This window comes from Bos mutus, chromosome 8 (assembly GCF_027580195.1).
Source record: "Bos mutus isolate GX-2022 chromosome 8, NWIPB_WYAK_1.1, whole genome shotgun sequence".
NCBI classification, from domain to species: domain Eukaryota; kingdom Metazoa; phylum Chordata; class Mammalia; order Artiodactyla; family Bovidae; genus Bos; species Bos mutus.
In genome coordinates, this window is record NC_091624.1 from 65,716,351 (window position 1) to 65,736,358 (window position 20,008).

General features: G+C 36.0%; 1 protein-coding gene across 5 annotated transcripts in view; it reads right to left on the reverse strand.

The window, feature by feature from the left end:
* SMC5 (structural maintenance of chromosomes 5) overlaps window positions 1-20,008 on the reverse strand; it is a 117,934-nt gene that overhangs the window by 18,664 nt on the left and 79,262 nt on the right. For 3 of the 5 annotated variants that reach the window (XM_070375774.1, XM_070375773.1, XM_070375776.1), the window contains 6 exons: window positions 18,393-18,648; window positions 16,523-16,707; window positions 10,262-10,375; window positions 3,708-3,802; window positions 2,977-3,109; window positions 332-505 (listed from right to left, as the gene is read on the reverse strand). In XM_070375774.1, coding sequence (XP_070231875.1) covers window positions 332-505; window positions 2,977-3,109; window positions 3,708-3,802; window positions 10,262-10,375; window positions 16,523-16,707; window positions 18,393-18,648 — 957 coding nt within the window. The remainder of the gene's footprint in view (window positions 1-331; window positions 506-2,976; window positions 3,110-3,707; window positions 3,803-10,261; window positions 10,376-16,522; window positions 16,708-18,392; window positions 18,649-20,008) is intronic. The other 2 variants (XM_070375775.1, XM_005897473.3) reach the window with 1 other exon arrangement.

Consider the following 20,008-nt stretch of genomic DNA (forward strand, 5'->3'; position numbering starts at 1 on the left):
ATATACTAGGTTAAGTAAGTCAGAAAAACAAATACCATATCACTTCTATGCACAATCTAAAATGTGACACAAATTTCTTAACCAGACTTGGATGCAGAGAACAGATTTGTAGTTGCCAAGCAAAAGGGTGAGGTAGGGTCAGATGGATTAGGGTTGGGAATTAACAGATGCAAACTATTATATACAGAATGGATAAACAACAAGGTCCTACTGTATAGCACAGGGAATTATATTCAATATCCTGTATCAAACCACAATGAAAAAGATTATAACTGACTCAGGTTGCTGCATACCAGAAACTAACACAACACTGTAAAATAAAGTGACCAACCTTTAGCTGTTCTTCTAAGTGTCGTCTTTGCTCTAGATCCACGGTGACTGTGAGAAACTGAGCTACTTTTAGGGATGTGTTACTTGAAATGACTTTGTTTGAATAAAAAGAAGTTTTCACCACATACTTTTCTTCTGCTGTATAAATTTGTTTTAATCGGGTTTCCTGTATTACCTATAATGTAAAATAAACATTTAGTAGACATCTAAGAATTATTGGATGGGGCTTCCCTGGTGGCTCAGACGTAAAGAATCTGCTTGCAATGCAGGAGAGCTGGGTTTGATCCCTGGGTTGGGAAGATCTCCTGGAGGAGGGCGTGGCAACCCACTCCAGTATTCTTGCCTGGAGAACCCCCATGAGAAGCCTAAGTGAGTTACAGTACATGGAGTCACAGAGAGTCAGACATGACTGAGCGACTAAGCACAAGAATAATTGTAACATTAAAAAAAAAAAGGACTAAAGAATTAAAAATACAGATCAAGTGAATTTTAGATCAAAATATATTAGATTTATTTTCATTTTTTAAAAGAAATGTAATCCAACATCTCTAAAAAGGTGAGTGATAAATTTCAGGTTATTATTTGAAAATAACACTAAGGAAGAGAACTGGGAGAAAACAGAAACAACTACCAAAGTTGGCTACACTTCTACTTCACTATACAATTTCTCCCAAGTAGGTGTACTTTTGGGGAGTCAGTTGCGCAGCAGAATGAAGTCTGTTATCTCAACTAATACATTTACTCTCCCTTCCCCTTAGTTATATTGTTCAAAGATACATACTCATATTTAATTCCTATATACTTGGGGAATACTTAATGCACATGCTTTTCAAGGATTTCAAAGACTTCTTTTTGCATTTTGGGGGAGAGTTTTTCTCTCAAGAATTTATTAAGGAGTTTCATAAACTACGCACATTCTAAACATCGTAACATTTTGTATATTTATAAAGAATAGGCTGCTTTAATGTCGTTTTTTCCAGTCTCTAAAGGTTTACTACCAGTATTCTTGTGGCTTGTTTCTCTGCAGAAGTTTACAATCTAAGTGACGAGATATGACATATTTAAGCATACTTAGCTTAACAGGGTATAAACTGGCACCCACAAATGTTCAGTAATTTGAAATGAAAGGAGAGCCCACATGACGCTAGCCTTCCCACCACGTGTCATGAAAATAATCATTTACAGAGTCTAAATGTCAGAATTTGATAATAAAGCAAAACTTACACTAAAGAATGTTATTTTTTTTCTAAGGGAGAAAATATGACCATTGTTGTTAGGAGGTAGACATGAAATGTTTAGATAGTAAATTTCCTCAGTGCAGGTTTGTATTTTCTGAAAGATGGCCAAGACAATGTTAAGGGCTTTACTAGGTGTCTGACTTTGCTTTTCTATGTACCATGTTCTTTTTTCTAGTAGAGACAGTAGAGTTAAAGCTCTCTAGGTGACCTAAACAGAATGTTAAAAAGTAAGCATGTAAAAATATTTCAACTTGAAGAACTGTTCAAAAAGTGAAAGGATTTTCCAAGTGCAGTACTATCCCTTTTTGCACCAGAGTAAAGCTATGAAAGCCCTTAGCAAATTTTCTAGTCTTTCTGCAATAGTAAAGAATGCCTACTATCCTAACCTTAAGAGGTAGCACCCTACCTACCCGTGAAGTTATGACAGAAATTGGAAGGTCTGTGTATAGTCTTTTTTCAAACCCCATCAATGAGTATTAAAGAGGGGTACACACACATGGAGAGTTCTATTTTCCTGGTTTCCCCAAATGATCACCATAATATGATATGCAACTTAATAATTTGCTTGTCTTCGCAAAATGGGTTAGTAATGGGGCCCCATTTCTATCTTTTGTTAATGAGGTATACAAAAGCGCCAGACTACAAATGAATATCCTAGGGATACTTGTAGACTGGCTGTTAAAAACTTAAAACACATTCTCTAATAAATTCAGTATTATAAATAGCAGTTAGGTCTGTAAATGCATATAAGCAGTATTAACATGGTAACTTAGTATTATGGAAAAACCTGTTCTAGAAAGACTTCTTCACTGTTTCTGCCTATGATTAAAGCACTGAAGGTGGTTTGGAGTCTTGGAGACTATTGGTAAGGAGAAGAAAACTCGAAGCATCGGCAGAACACAGGAACCTAAGAGTTTAGGTGGCTCTGTCAGGTAAGAGAAGGAGATCCTCTTAAGAGTGATCATTCACTTATGAGATAATCTTAAATGGAACTTTAAGGGGAGGGCTTACCAGAACAGTTCTATATCCTAGCCTACCATCCTAAAGTATAATCTGTCTGAAAAATAATCTAGAATACAAGAATTTAAATGAATAAACCATTAATGTTTGAACAAATGTCTGTCAAGCAAAGCAGAATTCAATAAGAGAGTCAGGTGTCTCTTTTCAGGCTTTAATTTAGTTACCCTACAGGTATTAAGTATTTATTTAGGTAACTCCACATCCTTACTGTCATAAAGTATTGGTCAACATTCCTTGTCCTATGTAATATTAGAAATGTAAAATATCCAGGTAATTCCTATTTAGTTAAAAACAATGACACGTTTCTTTAAATTTCTCACAAGTTTTCCTTGCCTTTAAGAAGTTTTAACGAAACTACATTTTTGGTACTGATTCAGTATTTTCTTACCCGTTCAATTTTTTCTCTGGTTCTTTCAGTTCCTACAGGAACTTCATGAATGTGATACTGGCAGCAAAGGTAACTCATGACAGGATCAGGGGCATCAAATAACTCTCGCAAATAAGAGAAAAATCCATACTGTCTGCAAGGAAAAGCAACTTTTAGGATTTTCTTCTTAAAACAGCATTAAAAAAAAATCTCATAGTTGACAAGTGACTAAACAATAAATAAAATATAAATGAATGATGGTACAGGAAGTTAATCACTTAAGTGATTTTATTTCCTGATAAGTTTAATATTTATAATTACAAACTATTAATCTCTTCTTTTGTGGTTTCTACCATTGCTTTTATACAGAGTTAAGAGTTTATTTACTTGTAGTAGGTTTTATAACTGTAGTATTTCCATTTGATCCTTCTGGAAATTACTTTTACATTATGAAGTGATTTATCCTTCTATTTCCCCAATAACTAACCAACTATTTTAAGAGCTCACTAAATAGTCCAATATTATTCCAATGATTTGAAAAATCACCATCATATACTAAGAATGCCACCATCTGTTCCTGGGCCTAGATTTTGCCTTTTTAGACTTAAGAAGAGATCCTAAAAGGGAATAATACAGCCTGTAACAAATATATTTGTGTGACAAAGAGATAATTTAAATATATTTAATAAGAGATAAATGATGACTCAATATTCAAAAAAACAGCTTAGTTCTAATACTATTTTAAGACTTACTTCAGGTCATTCAAAGATCTTGAAGGCGCTTTGTCTGCGTATGAATTCTTAGGAGCAATAACAGCATTTACTCTTAATTTTTTATTGTCACGAACCTTAATATAAGGAAAATAAAATACTACTTTAATTACCACATACTTTCAATGAAGATTTCTAAAGTTATGATATTATTCTTACTGGCATTCATGGGATAATCAAAAAATTGAACACTCACTAGATATTTAATGGTACTCATAAAAAAAACTTTTTAGTGTGGTGATATTAATAGCTATGTGTTTTCACAGAAAGTACATTTCTTTTATTATTTTCACTGATAAAGTCTATCAAACAGATAAGGAAACAGTAACACCAAGACTCCTTTTCAGAACACAGAAGGACGGGATACTTCCCAAGTCATTTTATGATTCCAGTATAATCCTGACAAAAACACTACAATATCCCTCCTGAACACATACACAAAAATCCTTAACAAAATATTAGTAAACAGAATCTAGCAATATATAAACACTATACACGACCCAGTCAAGTTTATCCCAGGAATATGAGATTGGTTGACTCTGAATGCTACATCAGTCTAACTTACTGTATTGTCAGAATACAGTACAAAAGCCATAAGATTATCTCAGAATTTTCAGCTAACTAGGAACAGAAGGAAACTTCCTCAATGTGATAAAGGGCATCTATGATAAGCATATAGCAGACATAGTACTTAATTGTGGATTATTAAGTGCTTCCCCCCTACGCTTGGGAACAAGTAGAGATATCAAATCTTACCACTTTTTTTTCAGCATTGTCCTAGAAGAGCTAGACAATGTAGTGAAGCACAATAAAGAGGTAAAAGATTGAAAAAGAACAAAAAGATCTGTCAACTACTTTTCTGTTTGTAATTATGTATGTGGAGAGACTAAAAATACTCTGTTGCTCATGGAACTACCTAATAGGTTTAAGAACCATTAATGATTCTAATTGTTCTTTCTGTATTTATTAGTTGGTATTCTACTATATGAGGAAGTGCTTTTTCTTCTTCATTTATTTGGACTTCACTGGTAGTTCATATGGTAAAGTATCTGCCTGCAATTCAGGAGACCCACGTTTGATCTCTGGGTCAGGAAGATCCCCTGGAGAAGGGAATGGCAACCCACTCCAGTATCCTTGCCTGGAGAATTCCGTGGACAGACCATGCGGTTGCAAAGAGTCAGACACGACTGAGCAACTGACACTATATAAGTCATGACTGATGGGGCTGTGTTCCCTCCCTGTATTGTGGCCTGAGGGCAAACTATGGTAGGGGTAATGGCAGTAATGGCAACCTCCTTCAAAAGGACTTATGCCAGCATGCCCTGCCTCCCAGGAATGTTGCAGTCAGAGCCCCCAACCCAGCGGTAGGCCACCATTGACCTATGCCTCTGCCAGGCTCCCAAACACACCTAAGGTTAAGTCTGCCTCAGTCTCTTGTGGCATCACCACTGCTTTTTCCTGGGTCCTGGTGTGCACAAGATTTTGCTTGTGTCCTCCAAGTGTCTCTGTTTCCCAGTCCTACGGAAGTCTGTAATCAAATGCCACTGTCCTTCAAAGTCAAATTCCCTGGGGATTCTCAATCCCTTTGTTGGATCCCCAGGTTGGGAAGTCTGTTGTGGGACCTAGAACTTTTGCAGCAGTGACTCAGAACTTCTTTGGAATAGTTTGGAGGAGAGGAGAGAAATAGCTTCAGAAGGAATGAAGAAGCTGAGCCAAAGTGGAAACAATGCCCAGTTGTGGATGTGTCTGGTGGTGAAAGTAAAGTCCGCTGCTCTAAAGAACAGTATTACACAGAAACCTGGAATGTTAGCTCCATGAATCAAGGTAAATTGGAAGTGGTCAAACATAAGATGGCAAGAATGAACATCGACATTTTAGAAATCTGAACTAAAATGGACAGGAATGGGCAAATTTAATTTAGATGAACATTATATCTACTACTGTGAGCAAGAATCCCTTAGAAAGAACGGAGTGGCCCTCACAGTCAAAAAAAGAGACTGAAATGTAGTACTTGGGTGCAATCTCAAAAATGACAAAATGATCTGTTTGTCTGCAAGGCAAACCATTCAATACCACAGTAATCCAAGTCTATGCCCCAAACACTAATGCTGAAGAAGCCTAAGCTGAAGATCTACAAGACCTTCTAGAACACACACACACACACACAAAAAGATGTCCTTTTCATCATAGGGGACTGGAATGCAAAAGTAGGAAGTCGAGAGATACCTGGAGTAACAGGCAAGTTTGGTCCTGTAATACAAAATGAAGTAGGGCAAAAGCTAACAGTTTTACCAAGAGAACACATTGGTCATAGCAAACGCTTTCTTCCAACAACACAAGAGAAGACTCTACACATGGACATCACCAGATGGTCAATATAGAAATCAGACTGTTTATATTCTTTGTAGCCGAAGATGGAGAAGCTCTATACAGTCAGCAAAAACAAAACAAGGAGCTAACTGTGGCTCACATCATGAACTCCTTATTGCAAAATTCAGACTTAAACTGAAGAACATAGGGAAACCACTAGGCTACTCAAGTACTTCCTAAATCAAATTCCTTACGATTATAGAGTAGAAGTGACAAACAGATGGAAGGGATTAGATCTTCAGGCAGGCAGTCTCCTGCCTGAAGAACTATAGACGGAGGTTCATCACACTGTATAGAGGTGGTGACCAAAACCATCCCAAAGAAAAAGAAATGCAAGAAGGTAAATGGTTGTCTGAGGAGGCCTTACAAATAGCTGAGTAAAGAAGAGAAGTGAAAGGCAAAGGAAAAAGGCAAAGATACACCCATCTGAATGCAGAGTTCCAAAGAACAGTAAGGAGAGATAAGAAAGCCTTTTAAGTGAACAATGCAAAGAAACAGAGGAAAACAATAGAATGGTAAAGATTAGAGATCTCTTCAAGAAAACTGGAGATACCAATGGAACATTTCATGCAAAGATGGGCACAATAAAGGACAGAAACAGTATAGACCTAACAGAAGCAGAAGATATTAAGAAGAGGTGGCAAGAACATGGGCTTCCCGTGTGGTTCAGCTGGTAAATAATCTACTTGCAATGTGGATGACCTGGGAAGATCCCTTGGAGAAGGGAACGGCTACCCACTCCAGTATTCTGCCCTGGAGAATTCCATGGACTGTACAGTCCATGAGGTTGCAGAGTCAGACACATAGACAAGAGTACAAAGAAGAACTGTACAAAAAAGATCTTCATGACCCAGATAACCACGATGGTGTGATCACTCACCTAGAGCTCGACATCCTGGAGTGCGAAGTCAAATGTGCTTTAGGAAGCATCATTACGAACAAAGCTAGTGGAGGTGATGGAATTCCAGCTAAGCTATTTCAAAGCCTAAAGTATGATGCTGTTAAAGTGCTGCACTCAATATGTCAGCAAATCTGGAAAACTCAGCAGTGGCCACAGGACTGGAAAAGGTCAGTTTTCATTCCAATCCTCAAAAAACGCAAGTCCAAATAATGTTGAAACTACTGCACAATTGCACTCATTTCACATGCTTGCAGGGTAATGCTCAAAATCCTTCAAGGTAGGCTTCAAGAGTATGTGAACCAAGAACTTCTAGATGTACAACAAGCTGGATTTAGAAAAAGCAAAGAAACCAGAGATCAAACTGCCAACATCTACTGGATCATAGAAAAAGCAAGAGAGTTCCAAAAAAACATCTACTGCTTCACCAACTATGCTGAAGCCTCTGACTCTGTGGATCACAACAAACTGTGGAAAATTTTTCAAGAGATGGGAATATCAGACTGCCTTGCCTGACTCCTGTGAAACCTGTATGCAGGTCAAGCAATAGTGAGAACCAGATATGGAACAACAGAATGGTTCAAAATTGGGAAAGGAGTACATCAAGGCTGTAATGCCGTCACCCCGCTTATCTAACCCCTATGCAGAGTACGTGATGCAAAATGTCAGGCTGCATAAGGCATAACCTGAAATCAAGATTGCTGGGAGAAATATCAATAAAGATATGAAGATGACACCACCTTAATGGCAGAAAGCAAAGAGGAATTAAAGAGCCTCTTGATGAAGGTGAAAGAGGAGAATGAAAAAGCTGGCTTAAAATTCAACATTCAAAAAACTAAGATCATGGCATCTAATACCATCATTTCATGGCAAATAGATGGGAAACAACAAAAACAGAGACGGATTTTATTTTCTTGGGCTCCAGAATCACTGAAAATGGTGACTGCAGCCATGAAATTAAAAGACGCTTGCTCCCTGATAGAAAAGCTATGACAAAGCTAGACAGTGTAATGAAAAGCAAAGACATTACTTTGATGACAAAGGTCCATATAGTCAAAGCTCTGGTTTTTCCAGTAGCCATGTACAGATGTGAGAGCTGGACAATAAAAAAGGCTGAGTGCCAAAGAACTGATGCCTTTGAACTGTGGTGTTGGAGAAGACTCTTGAGAGTCCCTTAGACTGCAAGATCAAACCAGACAATCCTAAAGGAAATCAGTCCTGAACATTCACTGGAAGGACTGATGCTGAAGCTGAAACTCCAATACTCTGGCCACCTGATAGGAAGAGCTGACTCACGGGAAAAACCCTGATGCTGGGAAAGATTGGAAGCTGTAGGAGAAAGGGACCACAGAGGATGAGATGGCTGGATGGCATCACCGACTCAATGGAAATGGGTTTAAGCAAACTCTGGCAAACAACGAAGGACAGGGAAGCCTGGTGTGCTGTAGTTCATGGGTTCACAAAGAGTCTGACACAATTGAGTGACTGAACAACAACACAGTTGAGCAACTGGTTTGTAAGTTACCAAAGGATGGGAAATGGTATTCTAGAAGACATAATTACATGAGGAGATTACATACAATAAACTTCATAATTTAAAATATACACACACACAAAATCACACATACAAGCAGTTCTAGTCCTAATAATGAGATACAATGGATAGTTCTCATAATACAAGAAAAATAAAAGGTCAAATTTCCTGGAACCTATGTCATATTATTGGGGCTTCCCTGGTGGTTCAGTGGTAAAAGAATGCACCTGCCAATGCAGGAGATGCAGGAGACACAGGTTTGATCCCTTAGTTGGGAAGATCCCCTAGAGAAGGGAATGGCAACCCACTCCAGTATTCTTGCCTGGGAAATCCCATGAACAGAGGAGCCTGGTGGCTACAGTCATGGGGTCACAAAAGAGGTGGACACAAATGTCTTATTATATGGTTCAAATTCTTAGCACAGAGGAAGCATGAGTTTTTGAGGCAAATCCAGTTACTCAGTGTAGGCTAAGCTGATCATTTAGAAAACAGAAAACATCTAATTACACCTGACTCCAGGCCCTTCACACTGTACCATGTCTCACAGACTTATAATCCAAGTAAACTACTTTTTCAGTGACATCAGGTCAAGAACCCAACTGTTTAGACTTAAATAGCTCTAACTACACAAATGCTTAACTTTTTGGAATCCATTTTATACTTCTGTAGATTCAGCCTTTTTATCTGGTCATCATATATTCATATTCCTTGCCAACTCCCAAACCAGAAGGCGGTCAATATAGTGAAAGTCAAAGAAAGTAAAGATTTTCCCCAGTAACTTGGGTACCAGAGAAACAGAGGACCACTTAAGCTGATTCAGGGTCCTGTCCTTACTTAGACTTACTAGAAAAAGTTCATCTTTCCAGGGTTTTTTAAAAAGTAGAAGGCATATTGCAAAAGGAAAAAGAAATCTTACTGACAAGACAGTAACATACATAGCTCACAATATATATTAATATTATACAGTGAAAACTACAGTACCTAACACTGCTCTTAACTTTTTCATTTAATAATTTATTTAATCATCATGACCATATTTTGAAGTAGATATTATCTCCATTTTACAGTGAAGAAATTAAGATACAAAGCACTGAGTTTTTGAAAACAGCAGCAAAGCCAGAATTCAAAGTTTGAGCCATGCTGGTTTCTAGTGGCTTAGATTCTTGGTCAGTGGTGTTTTTCTAGTCAGACATAGGATTCTCACTCTTTTTAAAGTTTCATTTATTTGGGTGCACCATGTAGCCCATGGGACCTCAATTCGCCAACCAGGAACTGAACCTGTACTCCCCGCACTGGAAGTACAGTCTTACCCACTGGACCATCAGGGAAGTGCAGATGTTTTATTTATAATAAGAAGCAATATTATATTATTTCCCTCTCCAAAGAAAAACTGAGTTCATTCCAATACATTTCCAAAAAGGATGTCCAAGACCAAAGGCTTATCATTAAGATGTTTCTTTTTCTTAATGTGACAGAATTACTTCATATTAATTCCAAATCATAATTTCAAAATATGTTACAGATGGAATTATGGGCTGTTTGTCCTTTTGTAAAACAAATTCAATCCTCAGTAATGGCACAAAAAAGAAATTAGTGAATTTGAATGATTTTACATAAGAGTTATTGCTGGTAAAATAGGTCATTATCATTTTTTGCTCCAGATTGAAGTTAAAAACTCAAGCACTGGAAAATAAGTGTGAAGTGAGTTAAAATATTATGCTGGTTAATACTTGCCTCTTTGAGGAAAACCTCCATATCTTCTTGATTTTCAAACACAAAAGCTCTTAGGTCATTTGATGGAATATGATTTTCAATGTATTTGGCATTTTTATTATCTTTCATATTTATCTAAACAAAACAAAAAGAAAAGCTGATTTTCATGAAACCCAAACTGATTACTAGAATGTAACTATATCTAACTTAGATTTATTTAATTAGGTTAAAATTCAATCCTTGAGAAAAAAGATTAAAAAAGAAGTTTGGTATTGAAGAGTCAACATCTTAAAACATCTGTTTAATTTACTGTCCATACATAGTAAAGCAAAAGCTAAGACTTTAACAGCACCTAATGCATATTGTCTTTAAGAGAAATTCATACTATCCATGGCAAAAACTAATTAGTTATAAAAATACAAAGGCCTAAATAAAATTTTGAGCCTAATGAAAAAAACTTGCAATGGTTTAATTGTAACTCTGCCTACAATGTGGGAGACCTGAGTTCAATCCCTGGGTTGGGAAGATCTTCTGGAGAAGGAAATGGAAACCCACTCCAGTATTCTTGCCTGGAAAATCTCATGGACAGAGGAGCCTGGTAGGCTATAGTCCATGGGGTCACAAAGAGTCAGACACGACTGAGCGACTTCACTCACTCACTCATTAGTGCTTTCAAGAGAAACCTTAGGTCTTAGGTTTATACTACAAGAGCATAAACTTAATCACTTATTTTAAAAATACTGACTAATAGAGATTTCTGCATGTGAGGCTCAGTGCTATGGAAAATACTAAGATATCAATAGCTCAAGAGCCAGGGCTCTAGGATCCAACAGATGTCACTTCCATTCCTATCCTGATCTTGATCAAGTACCACCTAAATCTCTGAAAGCTTTAGTTACTTCATCTGTAAAATGGGTAGAGTAAAACAGTTTATATTTCATGGGACTAAAAGTGGATTAAAAGAAATAATATTAAAAAATTAGTACCATGTTTGTCACATAAATTGTTGGTCAGTATTACTTGAAATGACAGAATATCGATCAGTATAGAAACATGGGAAAACTGATACACAAGCAAACAGAAAAAAAAATCACAGCCATATAAAATATTGTTACACAGACATAAATGCTATAGACATTAAATGTCTACTGTTCCACAAATTTTTTGGTATCAAACTACTTTGTTGGAAGGAATGGAACAAATGAAAAAAAAATAAAGTGGATAAAGTAACCCCAATATCACCAAAGGAAATTTTTTTTTTTAATAGATATGCTAACCTAGGACTTAGCTCTCATTCTCCCCCAGGATACACTTATCAGAGATTTTCTGCCATATTAGACTCTGGGGCCCACACATTCTGTAAACTGGTTACATGGACATCCAACTCTTAGATGAATTTCACCTGCTTGTTTAGGTAATGAATCTCAAAGAAGCCACATAAAGTAGGGGTCATTCTTGTCACTGGTCAGTTTCTGCATTTCCTGTAGTAATTGACAATTTTTTCCAAGTGTATACACACTCCACTGCTGATATCCTGAAGGAAGATTTGGCCACCCTGTTGGTTTCACACCTTGATCAGCTTTTTAGTGAGCTCTTATTCCTTACGAGATTGGTGAAGAAAATATTTGGCAAAGTTCTTCAAAGCAATGTCTTCACAAAGTACTAAGACATAGACAGGTACCCATAGGAGGTGTAGCACTCCAAGATGTTCTGGTAGTTAATGGCAGACTCCTGTTTCGCTATTTTTAAAAAATGAAACCTTTCTAATATCTATCCTGTAATCTGTTTTAAAATTCATGAACTTATCATAAATGCCCCCTTATATTAGTAAATAGAGACCTGTGGCAACACTTTAAGGCCTTTGGAGGTAGAGTTAAGTGTGGGCAGGATACTGCTGGAAGGAAGTGGTAGGAAAGGTAAAAGGTTGTTCCAGGAAAGGATAAAATAACAGAGTATCTCCCTTTATCTCAGACTCAAATGTAATTTAAAAAGTAAATACATGCCAGCTAGTAATCTGACTTGGTGACTGACTACTATCAGGAAATCAAGTGACAAGAAGATGACAGTATTTTGAGGTTGGCATTTTAATAAAAAATCTGTTGAAAATAACACTTGTATTATAATTTATTATACTAAGAGTCACGTATTTTTTTCTTGTGTTTTCTTTCAATCCTTACTAGATTAATAAAAATAATAATGTCTGCATCCAAAAGAGGTATTCCCTTCCTGATCTGGCAAAAATATTCTAATAATACGTATTTGAGCAAAAAGCGAACACAGTATTATGCCCACTAATTTTGCTAATACAGTGCACGCTCTAATAAAAGACAAAGAACTATATGAAATGATTTTGAATAAAGCATATTATAAACAGGAGTTACAGAAAACAGAACTTGTCATGAATCCTGCAAGGATCTGCAATGAATTCTTTCCCAAAGTTAAGAAAGAGTCATCTAGTAAAAATGATCCTTTTATTGTTTTGGGGTAAGTTTTAATGTCTAACATATCATTAGCAAAGAATGGTGTTTTTTTTTTTCATTCCTTCTCATAGCCCAACTTACTATTTTAAATATTTTAGATGGAAATCTTCCTATTAAATCCACACCCACATTTGATTAAATAATTTACCAAATACAGCTTGCCCTATTCTTGATGACCCATGGTTACCAATAAGACCTATCAAATGTTTATGAGGTCAATAAATTGTTGGTTTTGACTCTCAGAATCCTCAGAATGCTTCATTTTTGTAGCAGATGATTTTCTTGTTTGTCCTGTCGGGTACCCCCTTATCAGTAGCATATATACAGAAGTTTTCTACCTCTTTGGCAGAATTTACTACATTGCCTATTATAACCAAAAAATAGCAATTGCCAAAGGAACCAGATAACCAAGTTTATACATGATTCTTGGTCAATAAGCTGCCAGTTTCTACACCTAAAAGCAACTAGAAAAGGAAGAAATGAAGAACCCCAGGGTTAGTAGAAGGAAAGAAATCTTAAAAATTAGAGCAGAAATAAATGCAAAAGAAACAAAAGAGACCATAGCAAAAATCAACAAAGCCAAAAGCTGGTTCTTTGAAAGGATAAATAAAATTGATAAACCATTAGCCAGACTCATCAAGAAACAAAGGGAGAAAAATCAAATCAATAAAATTAGAAACGAAAATGGAGAGATCACAACAGACAACACAGAAATACAAAGGATCATAAGAGACAATTATATGCCAATAAAATGGACAACGAGGAAGAAATGGACAAATTCTTAGAAAAGTACAACTTTCCAAAACTCGACCAGGAAGAAATAGAAAACCTTAACAGACCCATCACAAGCACGGAAATTGAAACTGTAATCAAAAATCTTCCAGCAAACAAAAGCCCAGGTCCAGATGGCTTCACAGCTGAATTCTACCAAAAATTTAGAGAAGAGCTAACACCTATCCTGCTCAAACTCTTCCAGAAAATTGCAGAGGAAGGTAAACTTCCAAACTCATTCTATGAGGCCACCATCACCCTAATACCAAAACCTGACAAAGATCCCACAAAAAAAAAACTACAGGCCAATATCACTGATGAATATAGATGCAAAAATCCTAAACAAAATTCTAGCAATCAGAATCCAAGAACACATTAAAAAGATCATACACCATGACCAAGTGGGCTTTATCCCAGGGATGCAAGGATTCTTCAATATCCACAAATCAATCAATGTAATACACCACATTAACAAATTGAAAAACAAAAACCATATGATTATCTCAACAGATGCAGAGAAAGCCTTTGACAAAATTCAACACCCATTTATGATAAAAACTCTCCAGAAAGCAGGAATAGAAGGAACATACCTCAACATAATAAAAGCTATATATGACAAATCCACAGCAAACATTATCCTCAATGGTGAAAAATTGAAAGCATTTCCTCTAAAGTCAGGAACAAGACAAGGGTGCCCACTTTCACCATTACTATTCAACATAGTTTTGGAAGTTTTGGCCACAGCAATCAGAGCAGAAAAAGAAATAAAAGGAATCCAAATTGGAAAAGAAGAAGTAAAACTCTCACTATTTGCAGGTGACATGATCTTCTACATAGAAAACCCTAAAGACTCCACCAGAAAATTACTAGAACTAATCAATGATTATAGTAAAGTTGCAGGATATAAAATCAACACACAGAAATCCCTTGCATTCCTATACACTAATAATGAGAAAACAGAAAGAGAAATTAAGGAAACAATTCCATTCACCATTGCAACGGAAAGAATAAAATACTTAGGAATATATCTACCTAAAGAAACTAAAGACCTATATATAGAAAACTATAAAACACTGGTGAAAGAAATCAAAGTGGACACTAATAGATGGAGAAATATACCATGTTCATGGATTGAAGAATCAATATAGTGAAAATGAGTATACTACCCAAAGCAATTTATAGATTCAATGCAATCCCTATCAAGCTACCAACAGTATTCTTCACAGAGCTAGAACAAATAATTTCACAATTTGTATGGAAATACAAAAAACCTCGAATAGCCAAAGCGATCTTGAGAAAGAAAAATGGAACTGGAGGAATCAACCTACCTGACTTCAGGCTCTACTACAAAGCCACAGTTATCAAGACAGTATGGTACTGGCACAAAGACAGAAATATAGATCAATGGAACAAAATAGAAAGCCCAGAGATAAATCCCACACATATGGACACCTTATCTTTGACAAAGGAGGCAAGAATATACAATGGATTAAAGACAATCTCTTTAACAAGTGGTGCTGGGAAATCTGGTCAACCACCTGTAAAAGAATGAAACTAGAACACTTTCTAACACCATATACAAAAATAAACTCAAAATGGATTAAAGATCTCAACGTAAGACCAGAAACTATAAAACTCCTAGAGGAGAACATAGGCAAAACACTCTCTGACATACATCACGGCAGGATCCTCTATGACCCACCTCCCAGAATATTGGAAATAAAAGCAAAAATAAACAAATGGGACCTAATTAAACTTAAAAGCTTCTGCACATCAAAGGAAACTATTAGCAAGGTGAAAAGACAGCCTTCAGAATGGGAGAAAATAATACCAAATGAAACAACTGACAAACAACTAATCTCAAAAATATACAAGCAACTCCTACAGCTCAACTCCAGAAAAATAAATGACCCAATCAAAAAATGGGCCAAAGATCTAAATAGACATTTCTCCAAAGAAGACATACAGATGGCTAACAAACACATGAAAAGATGCTCAACATCACTCATTATCAGAGAAATGCAAATCAAAACCACTATGAGATACCATTTCACACCAGTCAGAAGGGCTGCCATCCAAAAGTCTACAAATAATAAATGCTGGAGAGGGTGTGGAGAAAAGGGAACCCTCTTACACTGTTGGTGGGAATGCAAACTAGTACAGCCACTATGGAGAACAGTGTGGAGATTCCTTTAAAAACTGGAAATAGAACTGCCTTATGATCCAGCAATCCCACTGCTGGGCATACACACTGAGGAAACCAGAAGGGAAAGAGACACGTGTACCCCAATGTTCATCGCAGCACTGTTTATAATAGCCAGGACATGGAAGCAACCTAGATGTCCATCTGCAGATGAATGGATAAGAAAGCTGTGGTACATATACACAATGGAGTATTACTCAGCCATTAAAAAGAATACATTTGAATCAGTTCTAATGAGGTGGACGAAACTGGAGCCTATTATACAGAGTGAAGTAAGCCAGAAGGAAAAACACCAATACAGTATACTAATGCATATATATGGAATTTAGAAAGATGGTAATGATAACCCTGTATACGAGACAGCAAAAGAGACACTGATGTATAGAACAGGCTTATGGACTCTGTGGGAGAGGGAGAGGGTGGGAAGATTTGGGAGAATGGCATTGAAACATGTGAAATGTCATGTATGAAACGAGATGCCAGTCCAGGTTCAATGCACGATGCTGGATGCTTGGGGCTGGTGCACTGGGATGACCCAGAGGGATGGTATGGGGAGGGAGGAGGGAGGAGGGTTCAGGATGGGGAACACATGAGAAATAAAGTAATAAAAAATTTAAAAAAAAAAAAGAAAGAAAAAAAAGAAGCTGCCAGTTTCATACTTGTATCAAGAAACAGTTCATAGGTTTATTATCAAAGACCCTTTAAAAAGGGTGCAGATTCAGCAGCATACCAGATGCCACAAATCTACTAACAGAAAACCACGGTGTTAATAAGACTAAGAATTCTTAAAACAACAAAATCTACAATGATTATAATAATAAAACTAACCGATATTACTAAGATGAACAAATTTCTTACCGTGAGCATTATGGGCTCACAGACTCTTTGCTTAAATTTGTCTCTGTTATTTCTTAGCCATAAAACAGCATCATAGGTATCACGATATCTCTGTCTCAGTTTATCTTCTTTTTGATTCATAAGATTGTCAAAACGTACAATATGATCATCTACACCTAAAATTGGGAGAAAATAACCAAAGCATTATTTCTCTGAAAACTTTAATTAGTAAAATAACCTATTAATAATACAAAAGAGTATCTTAGATCTAAAAGCTATAAATACCACTCAGCAAGTATCCAGCAGAGTGAAAAAGACCCACCGTGGACAAATCATTCTCAAATTTCCAAACATCTGGGATACAAGATGATCTTTAAGCTATCAAAAATAAACAAGTCATGTACAAAATGAGAAAACACTAGACTTCCTATCAAAAAAACAATCATAATAGGTGTTCAAAATTCTGAGAAAAATTGTTTTCAAGCCAGATTTTTATATACAACAAAAAAGGGAGATAACAAAGTAAAGATTTTTCAGGGATGCAAAGACTCAATTCTCAAGTATCTCTTCCTAGGAGGTTACCTGAAGATGTACTCTTAGAAAATAAGGAATTAAAAAAAAATGAAGACACAGAATTCAGCAACAGCTATTTATCCAACACAGTAAAAGTGTGAGACAAGTCCTAGGTATCATTCATGTAACAGACCTTGAGAACAATCAGTTTAGATGGGAGGGGGAGGATGGAAGGTTTCAGAACTTGAAGATACTTTTTTTCCCAATTAAGGAAATGCCAAACTACATGGCATTTCTAAAAAATGATAAATTAAAATCTTTAAAAAAAATTATCAATGAATGGAAATAAGGTCGTAATATACTACTTGGCTCTGTTGTGAACAAGTTTCACTGTTGTAATAACATAAATTATACTTAGCATTTCTAGCTGTTTGAATTAACCCATAAACAGAACATATAACATTTATTATGGTTCTCAATAAAATATATTTCAGCCTTTAAACTATAAAAACCAGAGTACACATTACAGATTTAGATTATGAGAAAGGAGGAAAGCAAAAAGCAAAAAGCATTATCAACAAATGCTAAATGACAAAAAGAGTAAGAATATTTATAGTAAGTCACATTAATATATGATTACTAATATTAAAACAATAATCCCACTTGAGGAATTACAACAATAGGTTAAGAGAGGTGTCATGAGTTGAAATTCACATCTAAAGAAACAAACTATTAAAAGATGATATCTAAAGTTGATTAACCAAGATGTGGAGAAACAAAAATATGATTAAGATACATGAAAAACCACTAGAAGAAAAATTGGTGAAATAGTTAAAGAGTGCTTACTCTTGACAGTGAATCAGGAAGTTGTCTTATCTAGTTTTTTCTTCTCTTAAAACCATACACCTAGCATTTTGCTAAATACATTTTAAAATGTTTTTTAACTGATTTTAGTCATATATACTGAAAAGACAGACTGTAAGAGCTCCTCTGAATAATGATCTAGCCATATGATCTACAGGAAAAAAAAAAATTATGAAACTGGAGAGGCTTCAAGGAAGAAAGCTAGAATAAAGAGCTTAAATTTGACCTGAGAAGTAACGGAAAACTGAGTGACTGTACAGAAAACAAAGTATTTTTAGGGAATTAAATCAACTGCCATAATCTGACCTAAGACAATGGTCTGCTAGTGGCAAATCATTACCCAACAGATACAGGTATTAAATGAGCTTCCTCAATAAGCAGAGTGGAACACTTAGGCATGATCAGGGAAAGAAGAAAGTCTATCAACAGAGACGTATCTCCCATTTTATAAACATGTCTTCACTCTAAGTTTAATAAAACTTACTCCTCTTCTCCTTCTCTAGAGTTTCCCTCTCTTTTCGCTTATCAATTATCTCGCTTTCGCATAATGCCTTTTCATCTTGAACTCGTCTCAGATCATTTGTAATGCCATCAATTTGGGGTTGAAGATTCTCACAGTTTTCTGTGGTCCTCAGTTCATTTTGCAAATCTTCTATCATTTTGCGGGTGTTACTTATTCTCCTCTGTCGGTCATGCTCTTCATTTTGTTTTACTGTTAAAGCCTGCTGAAGCTCCTCAATCTAATAAAACAAAAGCAGATTAGTATTAGAGATTGTTTTTTCTCCTGGTTTATATGGTTTTTATAGTGATAATAGTTTTAAAAATGCAAACACTCTAAGAATATGGGTTTTTTCCTCACTAAAAGGTATCCCGCTAGAATTAGACTGCTAATCCTACCAGACTGCTTGTCTCTTTACTTGTTCAGTAATACATACCAAGTATCCAGAGCAGTGCTTAGTATATAGTAGCATTCATTATATATTTGCTGAATAAGCAAAATATTTATAAAGCCAATCAGCAGATCTCTAAATATTTACAGGAAGATTTCACATACATCATAAAGCTGAAAATAGTTATATGGTACAACAAACATTCAATAAAGCAGTAATAACAGAAACGATGATGAAGATTATATCCTACTAATTTTAAACCAAAATAAACCATTTTTTTTCAGTTACTTTCTACTAGCAATTCAAATTAATATTTTAAGATTTCAATCCTCAATCTATATGCTTATGTTCAGGGTACATGCATGCTAAGCTGCTTCAGTTGTGTCCTACTCTTTGCAACCTTATGGATTGCAGCTTGCCAGGCTCCTCTGTCCATGGGATTCTCCAGGCAAGAATACTGGAGTGGGCTGCTGTGAACTTCTCCAGGGGATCTTTGGAAATTTGGGTTGGTATCAATTTTCCTTTTTAAAAGTTTAGCTTTGACAGTATCAGACAATGAACTGAATATATGCCAAAATTCCCTCTCCTACAACACACAGAAGTGAATAAAAAATTTGAAAAAATAAGATGTATGTATGTGTGTGTAGGTGACTGAAAATTAACAATGTTCAATGGTCCTGAAAGAAGCAAGCAGACAAGAAGCCATAGTGTTCAGCTAGGAAACCCATGTTTTAGGAGACTAAACTGGCAGGTCATGGGAGACAAGGATGGAATTAAGAATACACCAAACACATAAGGAATTCCAAGTCAATCAAAAAGGGACAAGAAATTTAATAAATATAACTTCTGCAATTCCAGCAAAAGAGACCACCAAGCTACCAAAAATCACTGAGCTGCTGAAAAAATTTTACACCAAGAAGTCTCTTTTGACACTGACCTGAAAAACTGCAAAGCAACCTGATGGTACCCTGTCCTTCTAGCTAAGTTTTGAGTTCTGTTTTTAACTCATTCAACACCTTCATCCAACAAACTACCATAACTAACTAATCTGTACACCCAAGTTCAGCTCAGGCACAGTAAGTCCAAGCCTCTTAGATAATCCACGTTCGCTAGGATACTATCCACATACTGCTCTGAATATTTAATTTCTCTGAATGCCCTCTCTTCTTGTTCTAAGTAAAATTTGGTGATTGCTGGAAGACACTTCTCC